This window comes from Nycticebus coucang, chromosome 5, assembly GCF_027406575.1.
Source record: "Nycticebus coucang isolate mNycCou1 chromosome 5, mNycCou1.pri, whole genome shotgun sequence".
NCBI classification, from domain to species: Eukaryota; Metazoa; Chordata; class Mammalia; order Primates; family Lorisidae; genus Nycticebus; species Nycticebus coucang.
Window position 1 is genome coordinate 20266336 of NC_069784.1, and position 26974 is coordinate 20293309.

General features: G+C 40.7%; 1 protein-coding gene across 1 annotated transcript; it reads right to left on the reverse strand.

Annotated features, from left to right (window-relative positions):
• Positions 1-25098, reverse strand: LOC128585994 (guanylate-binding protein 7-like). The gene is made up of 11 exons (XM_053591454.1): positions 24923-25098; positions 20167-20375; positions 17711-17838; positions 14281-14390; positions 13861-14057; positions 11238-11483; positions 10114-10394; positions 8389-8601; positions 4512-4614; positions 3392-3585; positions 1-2271 (listed from the first exon to the last, which is right to left on the reverse strand). The coding sequence occupies exons 2-11, from the start codon at positions 20354-20356 to the stop codon at positions 2062-2064; spliced, it is 1872 nt and encodes a 623-aa protein (XP_053447429.1). The 5' UTR covers positions 20357-20375; positions 24923-25098; the 3' UTR covers positions 1-2061.
• Positions 25099-26974: the final 1876 nt, after the last annotated feature.

Sequence of the window (26974 nt, forward strand, 5' to 3'; positions counted from 1 at the left end):
ACATCATTTATTACAGTAAAATTCAACACTGTTATTCTCATCATTCTGCTATTTAACAAACAAAGTCACTGCATACTTCTCACTGATTTATAAGAACCTCCTATAAGTTAAATAACCACTGCAACCATAACATGAATTGGAAATGTTTTCTTCGTCTTGCTGTTTTTCTTTTCACTTTATTTAAACCTTTCCCTTAGTATCCTTATCTTCTAATTTTGTTCACATCTCTTTGAATGAAACAATTCTATCAAAATTCAGTTTTTTTATTGTATGTGTCTGTCAGGGGTCTGCTGTTCTTTGGTAATTGCTTTTAATAATTTTTTATTATTACATGTACAAAATAGTTGCTAATCCTTTTGTGTGATATTTTGATTCACACCTATGATGTATCATAATCAAATTGGGGCAATTGGGGTTTCAAATAACCTCAAGATTTTATCATTTCTTTGAGTTAGAAACATTACAGTTCCACTCTTTTTCAAAGTATTCCCTGATATACTGTTGACTGTAGTCACTTTGTTATGCTATTGATTATTGCTCATTCTATTTAACCATATTTTTATAACCACTAACCATCCCCACTTCATCCTACCCCTCCTCACGGCCTTTTCCAGCCTCTGGTAACCATCACTCTACTCCTCTGTATCCCTGAGATCAATTGTTTTAATATTTAACTCTCACGTATGAATGAGAACATGTGAGATTTGTCTTTCTGTGCTTGGTTTATTTTACTTAATATAATGGTCTCCAGTTCTACCCAAATTGCTGCAAATGATAGGATTTCACTCTTTTTATACCTAAATAATATTCCACTGTGTACCACATTTTTTTTATCTGGTGATCAGTTGAGGGACTCTCAGGTTGATTCCAAATCTTAGCTATTGTGAATAGTACTGCAATAAACATGGTGGTGCAGATACATTCTTGACTACTGACTTTCTTTCTTTTGGATCTATAACTAGCAGTGAGATTGCTGAGTCATGTGGTAGTTCTATGTTTTGTTTTCTGAGGACCCTCCATACTGTTGTCCATGGTGGTAGCACCAGCGTACACACCACTGACAGTGCAGGAGGGTTCTCCGTCTCTGCATCTTTCCCAGCACTCGCTATTCCCTGTCTCTTAGGTAAAGGCAATTGTAACTAGGTGAGATGATATTTCATTGTATCAAATGAAATGTCATTTGATTTGCATTTCTCTTGACTAATGATGTCGAGTTTTTTTATAGTCCCATTCATCCTTAGTCAGACTTCTTTTGAGAAATTTCCATTCAGATTTTTACCCACTTTTAATTGGATTATTGGATGTTTTTCTTATTGAGTTTTTTGAGCTTCTTATACATATATTCTAGTTTTTAAAGCCTTGTCAGATGGGTAATTTGCAAATGTTCTGTCCCATTCTGCAGTTGTCTCTTCACACTGTTATTGTTTTCTTTGCTGTGCAGATGCTTGTTGATGATGTGACCCATTTGTCCAATTTTTCTTGGGTTGCTTGTGCTTATGGGGTATTGTTGCCCATACTATGTCCTAGAGCACTTGTCCAGGGTTTTCTATTCGTATTTTCATAGTATTGAGTTTTATATTTAAGTCTTTAATCCATTTTTCTCTGAATTTTCTTTTCCTTTCCTTTCCTTTTCTTTTTCTTTCCCATTGAGACAGAGTCTTACTCTTTCATCCTGGGTAGAGTGCTGTGGCATCATCATAGGTCACAGGAATTTGGAACACCTGGGCTCAAGTGATATTCCCATCTCAGTTTTTCTATTTTTGGTAGAAACATGGTCTGGCTCTTGCTTAGGCTGGTCTAAAACTTCTGAGGTCAAGCAATATACCCTCTTCTGCCTCCTAGAGTGCTAGGATGAAAGGTGTAAGTCCAGCTGGCTTATTTGAATTTTGATTGTGAGGAGAGTTAGGGTTCTAGTTTTGTTCTTTAGATAACTGATTTCTCATTTTAATCTTTTCTCCGAGGGAACTGCTGTGACATGGATACTGTAAAAATGAGTCACTGTGGTATACTACTAAAACAAAAGAAACTTCATTTATGGTTACCTTACCAGGAATTCTCACACTAATTAAAACTGGATTTGAGATGGTCCCACCCTTTATGAATTCCTCTCATTACTAAGTACTGGATAAAACGTTGGAGAGCTTTATCTATCACACCTGGGAACATGTTTTCATTTTTAGAAGGTTGAGTTTTCTCTTTTAGTTGCTCTATCACTTTAGTCTTCTCTTCAGACTTCTTTTTATGTCCTTCCATAAGCAAATATTGTTGAACCTATAAAAAAGAAAAGAGTTCACCCTTGTCAATCCTAAACATTAAGGGCGAGAGTTTATACTTAAAAATAATGCAGTTAAGCACACGTGTCTATTTCTCCAATACCTTAAAGTTAATGTCTTTTTTTTTTTTTTTGAGACAGAGTCTCACTATGTTGCCCTTGGTAGAGTGCCGTGGCATCACAGTTCACAGCAACCTCCAACTCTTGGGCTTAAGCGATTCACTTGCCTCAGCCTCCCAAGAAGCTGGACTACAGCCACCATAATGTCCAGCTGTTTTTTTGTTGTAGTTGTCACTGTTCAGCAGGCCCAGGTTGGATTCGAACCCGCCAGCTCCAGTGTATGTGGCTAGCACCCTAGCCATGAGTACAGGCACAGAGCCTAGAGATAATGTCTTTGTCCACTATTTCTGGACCATGTTCCTGAACAGTGGGAGTAGCCATGGATTATATCTTTGTGAAATTCCCTAAGTACCAACTCCCTGGAAATTTGGAAGAGTTTTGTTTCAGCATGAAAAATGTCCCTTAGGAAGGAAAGCAGGTTGAATTCTAACTAATCCTCAGTTGCACTGAAGCAGCGCCAGCTCCTCTAACAAGTAATGGGAACTGCTGACCCTGGACAGAACTCTGGAGATCAAGATCCAGGTCAGGACAGAGAATGAAGGTTCCTCTATTTGTATAGGATGAATCAGACACATGGAGGAAAAACGAGACAATTTCATGGCTTTCCGCATCCCCCATTTCATATCAGGCCAAATCTGATCTTTTCAGAACAGATGGATCTAATTCAGGTCTCTTTGAGATTTGTGCCAAGAACCCAAAGGACAAGTGCACTAAGGTTCTACTTCATTAAGGGGCAGTGACTTCACACCATAGTCACCACTCCCGGCAGCCAGCTCTCTGGGGGACAGCATGGAACTCCCCAAAGTCTGACACCACAGAAGGTGCTGGAGTCACGGACGCCCGCAGCTCGATTGAAATTCAGATGAATTTGAGGTTTAAGTACAATCTACACTTTGTGTTTCCTTCCTGAATCATGACTGTACTTGAACCATTGTCCCTTCCCTTGTTTGGAATCCAGAGCATTGTCCCTCAAGCATTGCCAGGCTTTGTCAGACGCACCTTCAGCTGCTGCTCCAGCATCTTTTCATAATCTCTCTTACAGTCTTTTTTCTCCTTCTTGATCTTCTTCTCCAGCTGGGCTATGTGTTCTGCGTAGTTTCTCTCCTGAGCCTGCCTCTTCTGCTCCAGCTCCTCCTGTTTCTGTCTTTGCACCAACACTTCCTTCTCAGCCTCCTCCTTCTTAGCACGTTCCTCTGTTCCACAAACATTTTACAGAGGAAAGAAAATGATAGGCCAGAGTCCTACCCTCCTTGGCTCAGAGATCAAACTGACTTAAAAAAACCCAGAGAGGTGGATGGCCAGGAATATCTGAATTCTCCTACAAGCTATGTTGGGAAGAGTATGTTTCAGACTGTGAAGGAAAGGCCCTGACTGATCGGATGTGAAGCCCCAACTCTCCACGTTGCTGTAAGATTTAGCAGAGCATGTGTTCTCCACTGAAATGAAGCCTCTTGTATCAGAAAAATCATTCCTTTTTTTTGAAATAGAGTCTCACTTTGTCACCCTCGGAAGAGTGGCGTGGAGTCATAGCTCACAGCAACCTCAAACTCTTGGGCTTAAGTGATTCTCTTCCTCAGCCTCCCAATTAGCCTGGACTACAGGCACCTGCCACAATGCCCAGCTATTTTCGGTTGTGGTTGTCATTGTTTAGCAGGCCTGGGCTGGGCTCAAATCCGTAAACCTCGGTGTATGTGGCTGTTGCCCTTACTCACTGAGCTACAAGTGCCAAGCTTATTCTTGTTTCTTTCTTTCATTCTTTTTTTTTTTTTTTTTGAGACAGAGTCTTGCTGTTTTTCAGGCTAGAGTAAAATTGCCTCAGCCTAGATCGCAACAACCTCAAACTCCTGGGCTGAAGCTGTCCCCCCGCTTAAGCCTACTGAGGAGCTAGGATTACTAATTTTTACATTTTTAGTAGAGATGGGTCTTGCTCTTGTTCAAGCTTGTCTTGAACTCCTGAGCTCAAGTGAACTTCCTGACTCAGCCTTCCAAGTGTGCTAGGATAACACAGAGTCATTCTGTGAGTCATTCTGTATGGCCAGGAAGATCCTTCTTGTCTGACCAGGCAGAGGGCACTGCAGGAAACTACCCATCCCTGTGAGACCTGAGCCCTGCCCCTCACCTGCTATGGCCTTCTCTCCAGTGGTGAGGGCTTTGTCTGCCTGCAGGATGGATTCTTCTGTAACCACCTGCTGCTGCAGGAAGCTCTGGAGAACCTCGTTTGCCTGAGGAACCAAGAAGGAGTAAGATCGGTGAGGCTGTGATGATCTTGTCTTCTAATGAGGAAAGTATTGTGCAACCAAACTGCAAATCTAACTTTGGAAATTCTGCATCCTGCTTAGGAACCCACAGTGTTTTTGTCCTTCCATAGCCAAAACAGAAGGTCTGAGTTCTCTGGGGAGACATGACAGCCCTCCGCAGCACCTCCGTTCCCTGATCCGTTCCCAGATCTCCCAGGGAAGCTGCCACCCTCCACCCCAGGACGCACATAGCCAGGTTGACTGCACTTCCACAAGCACTGGCCCTCTGTTGTTTGGAATAGTGTCACATGCTTTTCCTTCTGCCTAAATGCTGTGCTGCCCTTTCTTAACTAGCATAACATCTATTCGTACTTCAACTAAGAGTTCCCATCTCAATGCCAGGAAGTTCCCGTCTCAATTTCCAGGCTGCCCGCGGAGTTTTTTCAAAGCTTTATTGAGGTATGATTGAGAAATAAAAATTGTATGCATTTGAGGTATAATGGCGCTGCGTTCTGGTGTACGTATGCACTGTGAAATGACTGCTACAATAAAGCCGAGTACTGCAACCATCGCCTCATATGTGGTGAGGGTGTGTCTCTTGAGAACACCTGAAACGAGTTCTCAGCAATCCCACATACATAAAATGTTATTTGCACTCTAGTCCCAATGCCATGCATTCGACGTCCTCGTGTGTTCACTGCATATTTCAGTGTTAATGTCTTTTGACTAATATCTCTACTTTTCAATCACCCCCTAGCTCTGGTAGTCACCACCATATACTTTGTTAATATGACTGATTCTTTTTTAACAATCGTTATTTCACATTAGTGTGAGTCCTCCAGTATCTGTCCCTCTGTGTTTGGCTTATTTCAATAGGAATAATGTCCCGCACATTGATCCACCCTGACAAAAATGGCAGGATTTCATTTTCTATATAAGTTTGAAAACACTGATATATATATATGTAAACTGAATATTATATAGAAATATATATTACATAGACACGGACATTATATTTTATATATATGACTTTCTTCAGCTGTTCCTTCATTGATTTATGCTTAGGTTTCTACACTCAGCCTCTGTGAATACTGGTGGATGAACATGGCAACACAAATTATCTCTTTGAGATATTGATTTTATAGCCTTTGGACATATACTAAGTAACTGACCAATTCTTCTGAAAAATAATAAACAAATTCAATAACATTGCAGGATTCAAAAACTACATACAAAAAACAATTGTGTTTCTATACACTAACAACAAGCTATCCCAAAAAGAAATTACAGAAAAAAATCACATCTCCAAAGAAATGAAAATAAAAATTTTAGGGACAAGTTTAGCTGTGGAGTTGTAAGATCTGTATGCTCAAGACAATAAAAGTTGATGCTAGAAATGAAAAAGAGATATATATCTCATGTATATAGATTGGAAGAATTAATATATTGTTAAACTGTCCATACTACCTCCAAACAACCTACATACCCAATGCAAACATTCTCAAAATCCTAATGGCTTTTTTTTGCACAAATGACAAAGCACTCCCAAGAGATTTGTGAAGAATGAAATAAATAGCCAAGGCATTGCTGAACTACAAAATTAAAGTTTGAGACATCACGCTATATAATTTCAATATCTACTACAAAGATATGATAATCAAATAGCATGATATTGATATAAAAACAGACTCATAGAAAATGGAGGCAGCGCCTGTGGCTCAGTCGGGAGGGCACCGGCCCCATATACTGAGGGTGCTGGGTTCAAATCCAGCCCCAGCCAAACTGCAACAACAATAACAAAAATAGCGGGGCATTATGGCAGGTGCCTGTAGGCCCAGCTGCTTGGGAGGCTGAGCCAAGAGAATCTCCTAAGCCCAGGAGTTGGAGGTTGCTGTGGGCTGTGACGCCTTGGCACTCTATAGAGGGCAATAAAGTAAGACTTTCTGTCTCTACAAAAAGGAAGGGAGGAAGAAAGGAAGGAAGGAAAATGGAATGAAAGAAAGAGTCCCACTCATAAAAAGTCAAATAATTTTCAACCACGCTGCCAAGAATATAAAACAGGGAGAGGGAAACATCTTTGTTAAATGTTACTGAGAAAAACGGAATTGTCAAAAAAATGAATTGGACTCTTGTCTTATACCATAAACAAATATTAAAAAAGGATTAATTATTTAAGCATAAGACCAGAAATCATAAAAACCCTAGAACAAAGCATAGGGGAAAAGCTCATTAATTTTGGTTTTGGCAATAATTTTTTTAGATTTGTCACCATAAGTATAGATAAATGCAAAAATAAAGCAATGAAACTTCATCAAACTAAAAAGTTTCTGCACACTGCAGGAAATAGTCAACAAAATAAAATGGTAACATACAGAATGGGAGAAAGTATTTTCAAATCATATGCGGGTAAGATATTATTATTCAAAATATAAGAGGAACTCAGGTAACTCAATTGCAAAAGACCCCAAATAAGTGAATTTAAAAAGAGAGCAAAGAACCTTGGCAGACATTTCTCAAAAGAAGACATAAGTGGCCAATACATATACGAAAATGTGTTCAAGGTCAGAAAACTTCAAATAAATGCAGATGAAAATCATACTGAGCTACCATCTCACACATTCTATGGAGTGACTATTATCAAAAAGTCAAAAATAGGCCATTTGTGGTGGCTCAAACCTGTAACCCCAGCAACTGCTGAGGTGGGAGGACCACTTGAGGTCAGGTTTTCGAAACCAACCTGTTCCTATGTTCCAATCAACGTAAGGAGACCCTATGTCCATAAGAAACTTAAAAGAAAAATTAGTTGGAAGTGGTTGTGTGTGCCTGTCGTCCTAACTACTGGGGAGGCTGAGCCATTATTATCGCTCGAACCCAGGAGTTTGAGGTTACAGTGAGCTACGGCTGTGCCACCACACCACAGCCTGGGAGACTGAGTGCAATGCCGTCTCTACAGAAAAGAAAAAGAAACAAAAATGTCTTAATGTACAAATTGTGGGTAAGATTGTGGAGCAAAGAGAATTCTTGGACACTGTTGGTAGGAATGTAAATTGGCATAGTCGTCATAAAACGCAGTACAGTGCTTTCCCAAAGAGGAAAATTCTGAGTGTCTCATGGGTGCCAAGTACCTAGAGCAGCCCTGTCAACTCTTCTGCTTGCTGGCTGTGTCATTTTGGAACCTGACTGGATTTTCCATGCAGTACGTTTCTCAAACTGCATTATGTAGAGGACAGTAGCACCTACTTTAAATTATTCTGAGAATTAGATTAATAACATAACAAAGTCACCTAACACTGGTGATCACCAGGGATAGGAAGTGACCGCTCAGTGTGGGTGAGCCACTCTGATCAACATCATCATCATTACGACAGCTACAGACCAGTATAAAAACTGTAATCACTCTATATCACTCTATGTCCATTGGCTATTCATTTCTCAATGACCATAAGCTTCTTGAAAACAAAGTTGTTTCTTTCATGATGTATTCCCTATGCTTAGTACAAAACCCATCTCGCTGTTTGATAAATTAATAAAATGGTTTGTTTCACTTGGATGCCCGATTCTAAATCTTCCTTAATAAGAAATATTTCTGCAATAAGAGCAGCTAAATAATTGCAGATTTAAAAACTAAAATTCTGAAAATAGCTCTGTGCTTGGTTTTCTGTCCTCATTAGTGCTGTGGTCTTAGATTTTCAGAAGGCTCAACAAAGGCCCTCTGACTACCGTCTCTGTGGGTCACTCTCTGCTCCCCTAATTCCTCACCTTAATTCCTTTCCTGGGCAGTAGCTCATAGTCCCATTCAATCCTTTCTCTTGCTTCTAAGTAAAGCTCATGCCCTTTAGGGACGAAGAAAGTTCCTCTCAAAACGCTTTTCCTCAGGGGCTCTGAAAGCCTCTCAAGCTCAGCCTTGCAGTATTTCTCAGATGCCTCTTCATTCTGCTGCAAGAAATCTTCCTTCTTTTCTTCCATTAGTTCCTGCAGGGAAATGGGGGGAACTATAAAAGAAGGAAGCTGTTAGAAGCAGGGGTGGGGGGCTAATGTGATCCACCTGAAAGAAAAAGTCTCGTGGCCTCAGAGTGGACGAGGGCATGCAATGGAGAAGCGTCAGGAGTCAGTTTTACTCTTAGTTCCAAGCAATCTTCTTTGTGACCTATGGGAAGTCCATTATGACTCTTGGGACCAGGCTCGCCACCTATAAATGATACAGCTCTGCACACTGAGTCATCTTTCCTTCAGCCATGTTGTGAGTAACCATGACCCAACCACCAACCATGCGCAATGGAAATTAAATTGTCGCAGTTGTAGTATTCCTAGAGAACGTGGGTTGTCATGGATACATATGTATACCTGGAAATATTAATCTTCCCGGTGATGACTTGTGTGTACTCTGAACACAGGTGGGAATGCTTTGGCAACCCTTGCGAAAAGGATTTGAGCATAGGAAGACATAGGGATGTAGTTTTTTTCTTGCATTTGTAACTTATGCTGTAGGTGGTTTTCCTCAATACGCACTAACAGATTTTTGTCACTGGGTTAGTAAAAGTTAGATGAGAAGAGGGACATTCACTGAAAGTGCCAATGGCAAGCAGATTTAGGGTGTTCCCATGAGTTTTCCCATTGGTTTCCACACGCTCCATGGTCCCTGGACCCATGACTGAGGTGGGTGTCCTACAGTGTTATATGACACAAAACATTTAGAATGGGAGAATTTTCAAGTGGGCATTGCCAAACCACATAAGCTCTTTAACGTTAGAGATTTTTCTCTATCTGAAAGTCAGACACGTTAGAAACCAGAGGAGCATTTGATGTCCCATCGCTGACTTGAAGACCCAGAGGGGCAACCCAGAGCATCCCCGTGGGAGCTGAGCTCAGTAGGCACCTCGTTTGCAGCGCCTGACTCACCGAGCAGTGCTCCTACTCACCCCACTGACTTCGGACCCATAGAAGTGTGTGCTTGTGAATGTGAGCTTCCCTGTGTTGATTACTCTGAGTCGGGCACGTGCTTCTTTATTTTAATTGATTTGTTTTGCCTTTCTAAACATGACAATAAAAATTATACACATGGATTAGACATGATAAGTGCATCATATTGCTTTGAAATACGGAGACATTCTGCAACCACTGCATTAAGCTAGATTAACACGCCTTACATCTTTTGTGGTGAGGATGTTTAAATACTGCTTTGTTGGTAGTAGTTTCCCTCATTGTTAGCAATTTTCAAGAATGCAATATGGCGTTAGTCATTATACTTACCCTGTTGTATAATTGTGTTTTAGTGTATAATCATTGCAATACGTATAAGAGAAAATGAATAAATTTTCTAGCTTTAGATAAATAGAGAACTGTAGCGCATTAGAGTCCTGTCACTTCTTGGGAATCCAGGTTCCTTTGTCCTGAAAAGGGAATGAGCCATGACCTCGAAAAGGTGGACTCTAAGGGTCATTCTAAGAGGGAGAGAATCAAGAGGGAAAAATACTAAGACACTACCAAAAGCTTCTTCTGAAACTCCTGATGCTTGTCCTTGAAGGAGTGCTCCATGAAGACGGCAAGGGCCTCCCTCTCGCAGGCCGCGTGCGCGTCCAGCAGCTCCTGGAGCGTGTCCGTGGGGAGCCGCGCTCGCTGCGCCATCTGCTGGCTGTAGTGGTCGGCTGCCCTCTGCACAGCTGCTGCGTTCTCACGCTGGGCCAGCGTTGTCACTGCATTCTCCAGACAAGGCACTGCTCCGCTGTTGATGGCATCCACGTAGGTCACCACCAGCGTCCCCAGCCCTGAATGAGTGATGACATTTGGAGAATAAATAGAAAGTTTCCCTCATTGTTTCACAAGTATTGTGTATCAGCATTCTAAAAAATCACAAAATTTCTGTTTAACCTGAAATTTCCCTGCTTCGCCGCCTCCTTCTGCTTCTACTATCACTACAACTGCCACTCTTGTTTAGGAATCCATGTTTTTATGGAGACATCGCCGTCGCTCCTATTCCCTTTCTCTTAGTGTTCTTAATATATTACGGAATAAATTGCTGAATACTAGCAATGTATTCAAGGATTTCCTGGAAAAACACTCCCATTTCAATAAAATGTCAAGGATATTTATTATACAGGAGAAGTCAATGATACCATTCATTGTCCTAGTTCTGAATGAGAATGCAAGTCCTCCGGCCTGGTATACCAGAGGTGGTGGGTTCAAACCCAGCCCTGACCAAAAACTGCCCAAAAAAAAAAAAAAAAAATGCAAGTCCCTTTGTAAAAAACAATCATCAAACAATGCTCAGGGGCAGAGCATGAAATGTACTGAGTTTCTCTTCTCAGCACAGTGCATGGCCGCACAGGTCACCTGCTCATGAAGCCAGCTCTATACATAAGATTATAGGGAATTTCGTGTCTCAGAATTTCAATGGGCTTGAAGAGACTCATGGCTTATTTATTTTGTTTTATATGGAAATCTTGAATATTCTTACTAAGAAACCCACCCATCCCAATTCCCATAGGAATGCACGTCACAACACGGATGTGTGTCTCTTTCACAGTTGTGTGCGCCAGCCACTTGAGGGCTTAAGTGTTCTTGAGATACAGTAGGCCTCAGTAAATACCTCCATAGGGAAGGAGACTCACGGTTTCCAGTGACAACGATTCCCTCTCTCAGTTTCTTGGTTCTTGCGTGAGTGAAGACATATGAACAGAAATTTTTGGATTGCTTCTGGAAGTCACAATCTAGCTGGTCTTCTTGTATGTCTTCCATATGATGTAAGAGGTTTCTGTCATTCGTTGGCCAGTTAAAGACAAAGCACTTCCTTCGTGGAAAGAAACACCTGATACACTCTCTGGTCTTGTTAGAACTTTGTATGTGGGGATTGTCACCTGGAGAAGTAGAAACAGAGTGAATATTCAGGAACAGCGTTCAGAAAAAGCTGAAGATTTCCATTTCTAGGGTTCCTTCCATCACGATAGTGTCCTGTGTGTTTCTGTGAAACTTCTTTTATCCGATTATGCAAGCAACCTGAGGCTGGGACGTCTGGAGAGGAAGGGAAGACATCTGTGCCAAGAGAATAAATTGTGGGGTTTGTCAGCCCTTGCATGATATCTGGCAGACTGACTATACGTACATTAAATATCTGGTGAATTATTGATAAACTATGGTAAGAAGTGCTTTCTGTTTTTTAAATTGTACATATTTAAGTGTATCATATAATGTTTTGATATACATATGCATAGTGAACTTATTTCTACAAACAAGTCAATTATATATTCATGGTTTACCTTGTTCAGATTTTAGCACAGAGCTCTGGAATCCAGCATATAGCCCTGTATTTAGCATATGGCCTTACAACTCAGCTGTTCTTTTTTTGTGGTAAGAGAATCTACAGTTCACCCTTGTTGCAAATTGAATGTATAATATTATAATATGTAATGAACAATACTGCAAACTGTGTTCCTCCCACAGTGTCTTACATCTGTGGACTTACTCATGCCACAAAACTGTAATTCTGTACACTTTGACTTAGATCTCTGATTACTCCCTCACCCTCTTCCTGGGAACCTCCATTCTACTCTGTTCTATGTGGTCATAGAGATTCCGTCCACTCCCAGACATGACATTGCTGATGGTAGAAATTCTTTCTCAGAGTTGTGATTAAAGTTTGGAGCGAAGTGAGATAAAGACCTAGACAATATCCTTTAATCAAAAGTGAAGAAATAGCTTTTTGTGAAAAAAAAAAGAGAGAGAGAAAAGTAAGAGAATTATAGTGCTACTTAGGATTCTATTTTTTTATCACTCTTAACCAAAGTGATAAGAAAATTTCTTATTATTCTTAAACGCTTTCACATAGTGCTTGCAAATCACTTAGTGCTTGTAAACCACTGGTTTTACTATGTACAGCTACATCATCCTTGTTTTACATAGCACAATGTATGTTTAAAAATCTTCCTATCCCTATGTCAGAAATGAAGTGAGTCCTCACAAATAGAATGTGCTGGAGACATGGACATGACAGTTTTGGGGGAAATGGCAGAAAATAGCCAGGTGAGAACAGAAAAATCTTTAAAAAGTGAGAGCAAAAAGAAGAATTCCACAGTACAAGCGTGTTTCCGAATTCCTTTAGTGAAATGCCCTGTAGACAATGGGTACCTAAATGAAACCAGGTGATCTCAGCACAGCTCTCCTCAGGCTATACTGGACTTGACAGTGTGTTACAGTGCTTTGCCATTTTTCAAAATATGTTTGTGAAAGAATGTGTAAAAGACTGAAGATGCAGAAGCAAATATTTTTCTAGCTGCCATCAGGTAGTCACTCTACTACGAATGATGTAGGTAATAAATTTATAATATTGAGACAATGACACATTGTGTATGGATGGAGAATTCAGAGATTGATGTTACAGGTAGAACTGACACTCCCAGAAGGACCAAGTATATGCCCCTCCCAGGAAATGCTGAATGGACCAATCTCTGCTTCTCTGACCCTTTCTACCCACCTGCCCAGAAAGAACCGAGTGTATGTCCCTCCCAGGAAATGGTGAATGGACCAATCCCTGCCTCTCTGACCCTTTAAAATCCCAATCCACCATAGCCCACGTGTGGATTTCCACCTGGTCAGGAATCTCACCCCACCTGCACCCAGGTGGAATAAAGGCCACTAGATTGCACAAAACCCAGAGTCTGTATTCGTTTTGTCACGTGACTCGGAACAATCTTTTACCGCTGGATCTGGAACCTCTCAGAAGGGTGTGTTAATGTTATTTCCAGTCCAGTTAGTCAATAAAATCCTATCTTAGAAAGATGTACTGTACAGGTATTAGTAAAACACAGGGTGTGAAATATGTTTTAGCAATTAGGTCTAATACCGCCGGTGTGATTATTTGTTTACCAACTTTCTATCTAATGAACTATGTTTCTTCAAACAGAACAGGAGGGGCACTGAGTCTCACAAGTGTGTGGACATTAGAAAGTGAGGGCACTGAATTTAACCACAAATATTCTCCTTGGTACTAACTGGTCTGAAGTCTTTTGCTACAATATTGGAAATTTGGTACAACATTTCCTCAGTGAAATTAACCCCGATGATTGGAGATGTTACAAGTGATAACAACCACTGAAAGCATGGCCACTTGTCACCCATCACCATCAGCATGGGTTTCAATCCAGTCTCCAAACACTCTTATTCAAGTGCTGAGTGACAGGGTTAGTTGATCCCACCCCCACTACTGAACCTTTCCCCACCCAGACCCTTCTCTGATACCTGGAATCAGCTTCAATGCATTCTCCAGGTACACATCTTCAGTGACTGGGTGTCCATCCAACTCCAGAGCCAGGGTGAAATCTCTCACGGCCCAAACAAAGTCTGGGAAGAAACTTACAAACTCCGTGGCGTTGTCCATATCATCAGGTTCTAGGCGGGACTCTGCCCTGATTAGCTCTGTCAGCTCTGTCACGTAGCTGTCATCTTAGTCAAGGAGGGAGCAGCACCCTGCACCACCAATCCAGATCTCACTGCAAAATAGATTTCCTGAAAATGCCTTCTCCCTATCGTCCTCTACCCCATCTTCCTTCCTCATCCATGACATTGAGGAACACACACATACAAAGAAATTGTCATTACGCTAAATTGTCATTACGCTAATCTCAATAAAACATGGGGGCTCCGTTCCTGGAAGGATACTGCAGCTGCTCCAGGGCCTGGTTGTTGATGGTGTTCATGCTATTGTAGACCAAGGTGCTGCACAGAAGCACAGCCAGGGCAAAGATCCATGAGTCATTCATAGGGTCACCCTAGAGTTAAAGAAAAACCAAAATGGAGGCCACCATTAGATACAGTCCAACACCATCTGCTCTTATCTGTGCACTCCAAACTTCTGTCATTTTGGTTGTCTGAGATGAGACACCTACTTGTTAACCTGACAGTGAAATAAAACCAATCACCTCCAAACAAACAAACAAAAACGTTTAAACAGCTCTACTTGGTCTAAAATTTAATGTGTCCATGTATAGTAGCCAATCTCAAACAGTCTAAATACTTCTTCCTTTATGCTTTATAAACTGTGTTGTAATTGCTGTAAGGAGAGCTTCTTGCAGGTTGGTTTGAAGTCTCCCAGATCATTTTTGGTCTCTACTTTGTGTATGGCAACAAACTTCACCAGTTTTCTTAATTTGATCCAATTTTATTTTAGATACTAGAAACATATTATGGTGACAACTGAAGACTCTACTCTTCAATCCTTCATTTGACTGTGCAGTATTTTAGTTGTATTATGTATGGTTGAAAAGTAGGTCACCAATATAAATCTGGAAGATAATGTTAAATTCAAACCATATTTTTGCAATTTATGGGGACCAATTTCAGCATTTTTTTGGCTACAAAAAAAGACAGTTGACACTGTCAATATGTAAAATGTTTGATATAGTGCCTAGAACATAGTAGGTGTGCAGTAATCAGTGATCAATCACCCCATGCAAATTGTCTCTGTCATGGGCTACATTAGGGATACTAATGTTATTTAACTGAGTTCACTAGAAGTTCTTTAGTTATATACAAAATACAGACTCTGTATTTGGTTTTCTCCATGCAGACTTCCAATGGACAGTCCCTGACCTGAAGATGACTTCCTGGATGGCAGATAAACATGTCTCCACATAAATACAACTAAGGTGCTAATCTCTGCCTGGAATGGAACCACAGGTAAAAATGTAAAAGACAAAACAAACATCAATCAGAGAAATAGTGGAGGATGAGGAGGGAGGGCAAATCAATAGGAACCAGTAATCTGTGAGTTCAAAGCAAGAAGCAACAGAGCTTAGGAGGGTATGAGGACAACAGGCTGGAAATAGCAGGGGTGTTAAAGAGTAGGTAAAATGAGGACTTGTAGAGATGAAGGGATGGAGAAGATAGAAGGAGCAGCAGAGCCCACGTCAGAATTGTTAGGATGGGGTCATACAGAGGTATGAAGGCATTATTTGGCTTCACAGAAAAAGCATTAAGTGTGTGTAGAAGAAGACAAGGCTGGAAATGAGATCCAGGGCAGGATGTGAAGGGCCTTGAAGTAGAATTAAGTACTAACCGTACCACAGTACATGTTCCTTAGACAGCCAGTAGTTCTTCTATAAGGCACCTATATATCTTATATTTTGGTCTGTTGCAAAAATCATAATTTGGAAAGAATATTGACTTAAAATAGGTTACAATATTTTATCTTGGGATTATACTGAAAGTCAATATTTTATCCTGGGATTATATTGAAATATGAAAAAAATCATAATTTGGAAAAAGTTTTATTCCAATATTTTATCTTGGGATTATAATGAAATGTTGAGGACTTTAAAAGTGTTTCTTAAATCCACTATTTCTAAATGAGACCTCACAGCCACTCAACTTTTTGGAGTATGAAAGCCAAAGACATACTGATGCCATTTTCAGTTTCTATTTAAACTAGTATAAATAAGGCAAATAATTTAAGACACCTTATAGTATAAGGAAAAATTCATTAGAAACATTCAATTTATAATGTTTTGGGTAGGTCTAATTCATGGTTTTAAGAAAGTCAATGATGAATTAATCTCCAAACACAAAACTTGGACTAAAATCTTTCTGGGTGACATGATGGCTTATGCCTCTAAACTTAGCACTCTGGGAGGCTGATGCATATAGATAGCTTGAGCTCACAGGTTTGAGACCAGCCTGAGCAAAAAGCGAGACCCCATCTCTACTAAAAATAGAAAAACTGGGACAAGAAGATCGCTTGAGCCCAAGAGTTGGAGGTTGTTGTGAAGTATGACTCCATGGCACTGTATACAGGGTGACAGCTTGAGACTCTGTCTCAAAAAAAAAAGAATTTAATTAAATAAAATCTTCCTTGGGGGTGGGACACAGTTACAAGAGGGTCCTTATCTGACAAAAGCAATGAATGTAACCTGGTTTTCTGTACCCTCAATGAATCCCCAACAATTAACAAAAAATCTTTCTGGAAGTTCCTGGCATATCTGGAGCTTTTCTATCAATTTGTGAACAGATAACTTCACTGAAACACGATTGCATGGTTTCTACCTCCAACCTTATGAACATCACACTCCTTGACAAGTAGCATCCATGAAATCCCACAGCTGCTCCTAGAAAGCTTTCTCTAACTTGGATGACTGGGTTAGGCTCCCTCTTCATGGATTTGGGCACCCAACAAAATCACTTCATTATCATCCCAACTACTCTCTGAGCAACTACTTGTTCAGCTTGTAGCACAGAGTCCCGGAATTCAGGGCTCTGTATTTACCATATAGCCCTACAATTCCGATGCTCAGTAAGTATTAATTAAATTCCGTCATCCATCCAACTGTTAAAGGTCAAAAATAGATCTATTCCTAATATCTAAAATTATTTGATGTTACCAAGGAAGTAAGTTCTAGAATACAAAATTTCATTTCATTTCCAATAATCAGATTTGCAATTTGCAGGGAAAGGTCACAGAAGGTGACGTTATGAATAAAGCCCTGAGTGGACAATCAAGAGTACAGAAGACTTTTCAGTGAGTCCACCTTACCTTTTCTTTTCTTTCTTTCCTTTTTTTTTTTTTTTGGAGACAGAATCTCACTTTGTCACCCTCAGTAGAGTGCTGTGGTGTCCCAGCTCACAGCAACCTCCAACTCTTGGGCTTAAGCAATTCTCTTGCCTCAGCCTCCCAAGTAGCTGGGACTGCAGGTGCCCACAACAAGGCCTGGCTATTTTTTTTTTTGTAGAGACAGAGTCTCACTTTATGGCCCTCGGTAGAGTGCCGTGGCCTCACACAGCTCACAGCAACCTCCAGCTCCTGGGCCTAGGCGATTCTCCTGCCTCAGCCTCCCGAGTAGCTGGGACTACAGGCACCCGCCGCAATGCCCGGCTATTTTTTTGTTGCAGTTTGGCCGGGGCCGGGTTTGAACCCACCACCCTCGGTATATGGGGCCGGCGCCCTGCTCACTGAGCCACAGGTGCCGCACCCTGGCTATTTTTTGTTGTAGTTGTCATTGTTGTTTTAGCTGGCCCAGGCCAGGCTCGAACCTGCCATCCTTGATGTATGTGGCTGGCAGGTAACCACTGTGCTATGGGTGCCAAGCCTCCCACTTACCTTTTCCACATCACCCAGACCCTCAGTGTCCAGAAGGACCAGGGTGTGGTCCGGCTTGGAGGGGTGGGGGACACACCACATCCAGATGCCTTTGGTTTCAGACCTCACCGTGGAGCCCAGAGGGAAGCCTGCAAGGCGAGGGAAGGAACAACAGCAGAATCCTTGCAACCCAGGAGTTACATTGGTTAAATCTGTGGAACCAAAGTTTCCACCAGGGGAAATGGTTGCTTCCATTTCAGCAAGAACAACTAATTTACATAAATTTACATATGCACCCATATATGAATATATAAAATACTTGCTGAACAAGTGCATGTCCATGTTTACCTCAAATAGGTTATATAACAAAATTATCATGAACTCTAGGAATGTGGTTCTGTGGTCTGAATGATGGCTGGCCCCACTACCACCATGACTCTTAGGTTGGAACTCAACCCCAACGTGATGGTTTTAAGAGCTCAGGCCTCTGTGATGTAAGAGGGTCACGATGGGCTTCCCTCAAGAATGAATTTAGTCCCCTTATGAAAGGGCTCCACTGAGCCTCATTGTCCCCTTCTGTTCTCTCTGCCATATGAAGACAATGAGAGCCCTCTACGAGGAACAGGTCCTCACTACACACTGAATCTTCCGGGGCTTTAATGTCTGACTTTCCATCTCCATACCTGTAGGAACACAATCTTGATCATTTATAAATAACCCTATCTGATGCATTTTGTTATTGCTCAGGAACAGACAGGGGCTTCTGGGTGTTTCTGTGACTCTCTAGAGTGAAGCAGAAGCAGAGAGAGGACTGATACAAGAGCTCCACGTGCCTGCCTCATCTTCATGTGGTGATGCCTTTTCCTTCCCTGGGGACTAAATTAAGAGAAGGACGTCTAAATGGAGGAGCCCGGAAAGGGCAGTATAAGCAGTCCCACTCGTCTGCTAAGACAGGTTTCCAGGAGCAGAGGAATAATGAGAGTTGAACCTTCAAATGAAGTTGAGGGATCTGTGATGTGGTCCCCGAATATGTGGCCAACAAGACCTGATTTATTGATCGTTGGTAACAAAAATCAGGAAAAATTAAGGAAAATAATTGTGGTATTACAACACAGAATTAATTAGGATGTCATATCTACACTGGTTAAAAAGACTTGTAGAATTTTAAAGGTGTGGGCTGGGTGCAGTGACTCACACCTGTAATTCTATTAATCTGGGAGGCTGAAGCAGGTAGATTGCTTGAGCTCATGAGTTCAAGACCACCTTGAGCAAGAGGGAGACCCTGTCTCTACTAAAATTTAAAAACTGAGGCAGGAGGATCACTTGAGCCTAACAATTTGAGATTGCTGTAAGCTATGGCACCACAGTACCAACGGCGACAAAGTGAGACTCTGTCTCAAGAAAAAAAAAAATCTTTTTAAAGTTTGAGGTGTTAAAGTTTTCAGAATCAAAATGAAGTCACTTATGCCAAACCCTAATACAAGAGAGATATGAAAACATGAAGGAAGAGCTCTCAGGCACACTTCCAGAAATGGGAACGGCAACCAAGGACATTGCCAGTTCTAACTGCAACCTTACGAGTGGTCTAACATGCACTCAAGGTCGGTTCTGTGAAGATGCTTCCCTAGCAACAGTCAATACACAGGACAGTACTTGCATTTCAAATCATTTCAAATCAACCTGCCTGTATCTAATACTTCTCCCTTTTGGCTTTTAAGGTTTCTCACTGCCTCAACCCTCACCTCCACCAGAAGACCTTTAAATCTGTCATAGCATGCACAACTGGAATGCATGAATCCCCTCCTGACTTCTGAATAAACCCATCTCTTTGCAGAGCCACCATCAGTTGTTATTTTAACTTGATGGAAAAACTCGAGCTATCATCATCTAGTCATTCATTTTTCTGGATGAGGAAGCTGAATCCCACAAATGGTAAGTGGTTGGCATAGTTAGACAGACGCACAGACTAAGCTTTAACAATGGCTTCCGGACTCATAGCCTGGTACTCTAGAACCACACTGACCTCCTGACACCAAGCAACATTCTCAGGTAAAGGTGATAAAGGAAATCACAACCTGTACTGGTCTTAATTTAAAACACAGAAATGGAGAAATTAGAATATCCAATACAGATTGAAATATTTATTTTAACTTTAAAGTGCAGTGCAAGCCTACATTACCACATCAACATTTTAGTAAATGTTTTATAATTCCTCATTATGTAATTTAACTTGTATTAATACCTTCTTCTGTCCAGTGAGGTACATTTACACTCTAAATGTGAAAATTAAGGCAAACTGGGAGAAACAGTGAGTTGACTCTAATCCTCCAGAGTGAATGTAAGAAGCTCATTGATGGATCCAAATTGGGTTCCGATCCTCATCCCTACCTCTAACTTTCCCCCTCATTCCCCACCCTGGATGCTGACCATGGAGGTAGGCAGAGAACACTAATGCAAGCTCTGCTGGTGCCACTCACCCTTCTTCTTCCCAGCCAGCTTGTTCATCAGGTAGGATTTGCCCGTGCGGTAGAGGCCCACGATAGCCACCACCACCACGGGCTGCGTGATGCCAGACAGGATCTCCAAAGCTTCTCCACCAACACTCAGTTGCCCCTTGGTGTTCTCAACGAGGCACACTGGCCCTGTCATGTTGATCCCTGAGGCCATATCTAAAGTATTCTCTTGTCTGCAAGAAAAAAGAGGAAATGGAAAGCACTTTCTAGTCAGTTAGCTGAGCTAAATTTTACAATATAAACTTGGTTTTCTGTCCTTGAACTTTGTTCCATGTATACTTTAAGGCCTGTGGCCTTTCTAGGCTACCTTATAGCTTGTACCAGTCTATTAAATTAACTTTACTTTGAAAGAGAATTATAGTAAACACCCAAAATGTGTACAGAACATTATAATATACCATTTCCTCGGCTCCCCTTAGTGTTAATACCGTACCTAACCCTACTTAATCCTCACACCAGGATTTTAAGATGGATACAGTACTATTAACTACTATATACACCTAATTTGCATTTTACCTATTTCCCTCTAATGTTCTTCTGGTCCACGACCCAGTCCAGGATCCCTCATTGCATTTAGTTACTAGGTTTCCTTAGTCTCCTGGGATCTCTGAGAGTTCCTTATTCTTTCTCTGTTTTTTATGACCCTGACATTTTAGAGGACTACTGGCCTGCGAATTTGTTGAATATTCCTCAATTTGTTTTTTTTCTGAGATTTCTTTGATATTAGAGTGAGGTTATTTATTTTTGGCAAGAATGTCACAGAAGTGTTCTGTTATTCTCATTGTATTCTATTAAGAGGTTTATCATGTTCACATGATATGTGATGCTATGACCTTAACTTGGATCACTTGGGTAAGGTGCTCTTTGCCCGATTTCTCCACCCAAAAGAACTATGTACCATTTTGTTACTAAAAAGTACCAATTGGAGAGACCCTTTGGAGAATAGGCACACACGATCTCATCACACTTTGATGTTTTTCCAGCCACTCCTTTGGCATCCATTGACGAGTCTTGCTATACCGTTTGAATAAAGGTTTTTGTACTGTAATCATTCCTTCTACCTTAATTGATGGGGGTTCTACTGCAGGCAAGAGCTTTCTCCTCCTCCTTCATTTGTCTTATATTTACCCACGCCATCATTTACTTATATCAGTGTAGACTGCTAGGTATTAATTTTATGCAGTGGTACTTAATACTTTACTCTCATTGATGCTCAACTAGTCCTAGATTTGGTCATTCAGAGTTGTCTGAGCTGGATCCCATGTTCTTTAATATGTTTCCATGACATTTTCAATGATTCTCTACTTTCCATCAGCACAACACATTCCAGGCTCATCTCACAGTGTTCTTGTTTCAGCCCTAGAATGTACTATTTGTCCCAATAGCTCTTGTTTAATCAGATAATGGTACTTAGACACCAGGATATCACATTAGGGGTGCTGATTATTTTCAGATCCTGTCAGAGTCAATGTTAAGAAATCTCTTTGTGTATTCTTGGACATGCATACACAGATCTATATTTTTTATCTATCCATTTTTATATATCAACTTGATTTCTATTTCTATTTCCAATTTGAATCTAACACATTTGAATTTGGCTTTTCAACTTTCTTTTCTGAGCTTGTTTCTCTAATGATGGCATACCAACCTGTCATCAGACATAAAAAGTTACTTCTTTGCTCAGTCCTAGCATATATGTACAGTAGTGTCAAAATTGCTAATCAATAACTTAAAACTATTTACTTACTACAGTGAATTATTAGCACATTGTTCTTTTTCTCTTTAGCCTTCGGAATACACTCACAAGACTGCTTTTCAATGTTGTGTAGAGTAGTAGTTTCCCTCTCCACCCTCTGTGCTGTTATACTAGACACATGTAACACAGTGAGGTTCATTTGTTACTGCTTGAGTTCCCTCATTTCCTTCCTCACATCTTGGTATCTTGGTTGATTTGTAGTACGTATAATGTTTAGAATTTCTGAAATGGCATGGTAGTAACAGTCCAAGCTTTATAAAGTGCTGTGTTCAGGGAAGTGTCACTTTCTGACCTTACCACTCTATTTCCCTTGCAGCTGTGCCTCTATCTTTCTCACTCATCCTTCATAGAGAGTACGTCTTGTAAGCTACTGGTTTCCACTTCTTAGTTGTTTTTCACAATGCCATATACATGTACATTTTCTTATTCACGTTTTTTAACACAAAGGTCACATCATGTAGGTACATGGAAACCCCTCTATATTATTTTGTTTGATACTGCTGAATTCCTATCCAGGAGGGTGTAGGAGATCATATTCCTATATCTCCTCTTGTATTTCATTTTCTAAAAATAGAATGTTGCAGGGAGAATGGGGACCAAAGACTCCATTCTTAGCAATGGAAAACACCCCCAGAAAAAGGGAAAATTAAAGAAATGAGCTGAGCAAGGTAGCATAAAGAAAAGTCAGCTAGTTAACATCTAAATTGGCCACTGTGCTTATCTCAGCAATTTCCTGGAAGCCTGGCCTGAGGGGATACAGCTTGCAAACACCCCTGCTGGGTCTCTAAACACTCTGAAGAAATAATGGCCACAGAGGAAGCTGTGTGCAAGGCCTGGCAAGAAACAGTAACTAGACTGTCCCCTGCCTAGTCAACAGCCAAACCAAATACCCATTGTGGAGATTTGTATTTGGCCAGGGCAGACATCAAGGGAACAGCCCGATTCCTGAAATGTGGGTAGGAGAGCTCATATGCCTTATCAAACAGGAAGACCCTCTCTCGTGGAGATGAGAGGAAAATTCCTCTTTCCCACTGATTCTTCAGAGGAGATTGATGCCAGTGGCATTTTACTCCACAGTGAACTAGGGGGCATTAACACGCCCCTAGGAATCTGTATGTGACCACAGACTGGAGGCTGCCCCCACACCAGGCTCAGGTTCTGGATTTCTTAAGGCTGCTCAGACCTTAAAGTTAATGATTATAGAAACAATAGGAGCTGACATGCTTGCTCAGAGAAGCTGCTGATGTATTTGTTCCCTTCCTCAGCTTACCTTCTGGGCTAATGAGCAAATAAAAGCTGAGTGGAACAAATACTCGGGTCCATTTGCCAGAACCCCACAAACGGGTGATGGTCCCCTGTGCTCCCACCTTTGAAAATTCTATTCTGTGTGTCTTGTCAATTTATCTCTTTGTCTCTTGCTGTTTCTAACTTCACATTTCTTTAGTCAATCACATCCAGCTCCACAGGTTTTAAAGGACCCTGCCCACAGGGTGGGACCCCAGCAGAATATCTCCTAGATATGTCACATCATTCTAAAATTTTGTCTGGAAGCTTTTCATATTGACATGTAGATATTTGGACTGAACAAAGCTGAGCTCTCTGAGCTCATGGTCACTCCATCATCTGGGTGATGTTGTGTAGAATGTATCTCTACACTTTGAAATATAAATGGCATCCTAACACACCTTGGCCCTGCTGTCTTCTATGTCCATTTGTGGGGAGGGTCAGGTCAGATGGGACATGCGTTCCCCAATTGCTTCCTCCTCTTGTTGTGTAGGAAGCCCTCCTGGCTACCCACTCACTGGTTCTTCATGTTTGATCTGCTTCAGAAAATGTCATTCATTCAAGCCTAATAGCTCAAACCTGACATTTAAATCAGTTGATTTCTGGCTCACTGATGTCACCAGATGTTGACCTGTCTGTGATTTAAGATTCTTTCCTACCCGCACGTGCAGATCAGATTGCATATTGATGCTAATGATTTCGGCTAATAAAGTCACCATCAAAGAAACACTATCTGAGAAATCATGGCTTATTTTATTGTTTCTTCTGAACTCTGCTGTATGTATAGTATTATTTATAAAATTCTAAATGTATCTTCTTTAACCAAGGCTTGATAATTTGATAATTTGTATAACATAATAATATTAAAAGGAGTAAAAAATTATTCCATCATTGATGCCTTACTTTGTGCTTTTATGTTTGATATCTCAAATCCTGTAACTTAACATGATCATGATATGACTTATACAATGTCTTTAGTATAACAACGTCATGGAGCCTATAGGCACCACGATTTTCATTCTTAACACTGTGATAAAGTGCAGTTTGTTTCCATGATGGAGTTGATTACTTCTGCCTTGCTCTACCAAGGGCTTATCTCCAATTATCTGGTTTCCCATCTCTTTAGAGGAACATGACAACAAAGTCATTCATTTTTCTGTGATCAGGATCCATTTCTATTGTAACAATGGCCCAAGGGAACTGCTGGTGATCTGATAGTCTGACTCGTTTTATAACATGAAATGTGCCACCATAAGGTGGGAATCAGTGAGTGACTGATTCAGAAAAATTGCACATGAATTTGATAAGCTCCCAACTACAATTACTTGTTGCCTGCTTTTCCCATCCCAAGTTGCCCACCTTCATTTACCTGTACCTACAAAGGTAGCAAGCAAGAAAGCAATGGAGTCTGAGTTTATTTAGGCAGATACTAATAAATAGAGTTAATTTAAAATGATGTCAAGAAGAAACTACCCTTAAAACATGCCCATCTCTCCATCTAGGCACCACCTCTGCTGAAGCCTAACCCAAAACAGCAGGAGCAGGGAGCACCTAAGAGACAGGAAGCCACCTGATGAGACCAGAATTTCATCTGCATTTCGGTCCCTGTCTTGGGGAGGGCCATGTCAGAGAAAACTCATGCACCTTTATAAATCTTTCCCATCTCTGCCCGACTCTTACCTGGAGCACAGATCCAGGCTTAAAGCTTTTCTTCGAGTTGGAAGAAATCAGCTTCGATGTGAGGGGTGTGAGTCCTTGTCCAGTCTCCCTCTCTGCAGAGCTTCCACCCTCTTTTATCTGTAGCAGGAGCTTTGGAATGTTTATTACCCCTCAATGCCCGGGCCTTTCCAGATTATTTTTAGGGATTTGTATTTATACATTTATTGGAAAAGGAGCCTCTGCGAAGAAGGAGAGTGCTGTCACACAGAACTAATTAAAGCAGTGACTTGTCCACTATGAGAGGAATTGCTGGCAGCTGTGCTTATGAGCGCTAGACATGATTTCTCAGCCAGAACCTTCCAGTTTTATTATTGTAAGATGTCATAGAGACTGCTTGCAATGAAAATGAGACAAAAGAAAACAAACTTCAATGAATCATTTAAAATAATGCCATTTATCTTCTATTTGTGGCCAGCATGGTGATGAGAAAACCTTATCTAGTGTTAGTTCCAATGACCTTGAACATAAGACACCAGCACAATGGATCTCATTACTCCAATTTAGTGATGAGGACTGTCTGTAGGTGCCCTGTCCTACAGGGCATAAGGGATGTCCATGTCTTATACACTGTTGACCACTCAGCATTGCAGCTACTCCTGGTACTTAACACATAAGTAGTAATACCAATCAGGATAGTACCCATTTATTGCATGTTTAATTCAGACCCAGTGATAACTTTTGTATGTATATTATCCCATTGTTTCTTATCACAAATACTTTTAACACATTATTACAGAGAAAATCAACACTTGATTAAAATTACATAGTTACTAAGTGGTAACTGAACCCAAGAAGTCTCACTCCATATCTCATGCTAGCAACCACTTCACCAATATGTCTGTGTTTTCTCAGTAAATATATGGTAACAACATTATTATTTGTCAAATGGTTTCCAGGCTAGATTCTTTTTATTACTATTATTATTATTTGGGATTCATTGAGGATACGAAGAATTAGGTTACACTGATTGCATTTGATAGATAAAGTCCTTCTTATAATTGTGTCCCGCCTCCAAGAGGAGTGCCATACACGGTGACTCCTCCATCCCTCTCCCTCCTCCCCTACCTAGCTCCTTCATTCCCCTGCCTACCACCTTGTATTAAATCATCTACTGCCTTCAGATTAGAAGTGAGTACATTGGATTCTTCTCCATTTTTGTGATGCTTTACTAAGGTGAATGTGTTTCACTGCAATCCGGGTTAATACAAATGATGTAAAGTGACCATCTTTTTTAGTGGCTGAATAGTATTCCATGGTACACATATGTCACAGGTTGTTAATCCATTCCTGGGTCAGTGGGCATTTATGTTGTTTCCATAATTTGATGATGGTAAATTGAGCTGCAATAAACAGTCTAGTGCAAATATCCTTATGATAAAAGGTCTTTTTTTTTTTTTTTCTTTTGGGTAGATAACTAGGAATGGGATTGCAGGATCAAAACAGAGGTCTAATTTGAGTTCTCTGAGGATTCTCCATACTTTCTTCCAAAAAAGTTTGCAGTCCCACCAGCAGTGTAAAAATGTTTCCTTCTCTCCACATTCATTTCAGCATCTGCAACTTTGAGACTTTATGATGTGGGCCATTCTCACTGGAGTTAGGTGATATCTCAGGGTACTTTTGATTTGCGTTTCTCTGACGATTAGGAACAATGAACATGTTTTTTGTATATTTGTTAGACATTAGTCTGTCTTCTTTAGAGAAGTTTTTATTCATGTCTCTTATCCAGTGATATATGGGATTGTTTTGTCTCTTTTTGTTGATTAATTTGAGTTCTCTATAGATCCTAGTTATCAAGCTTTTGACCGATTTATAATATGCAAATTTCTTTTCCAATTCTGAAGGTTGTCTGTTTGCTTTGGTTGTTGTCTCCTTACCTGTACAGAAACTTTTCAGTTTAATTGTGTCCCACTTTTTTATTTTTGTTGTTACAATTGCCACGGAAGTCTTCTTCATAAAATCATTCCCCAGGCCGATGTCTTCAAGTGTTTCCCCCACACTTTCTTTGAGGATTTT

Bases quoted from the DNA above. Each gene is read 5' to 3' on its own strand.
- LOC128585994 (XM_053591454.1), bottom strand. From the start codon at position 20,356: ATGGCCTCAGGGATCAACATGACAGGGCCAGTGTGCCTCGTTGAGAAC. The intron at 17,839-20,166 runs GTGAGTGGCACC...CTCGCCTTGCAG, and splicing joins GCTGGCTGGGAAGAAGAAGG to GCTTCCCTCTGGGCTCCACG. The intron at 2,272-3,391 runs GTGCGTCTGACA...TCTTTTTTATAG, and splicing joins TGCTGGAGCAGCAGCTGAAG to GTTCAACAATATTTGCTTAT.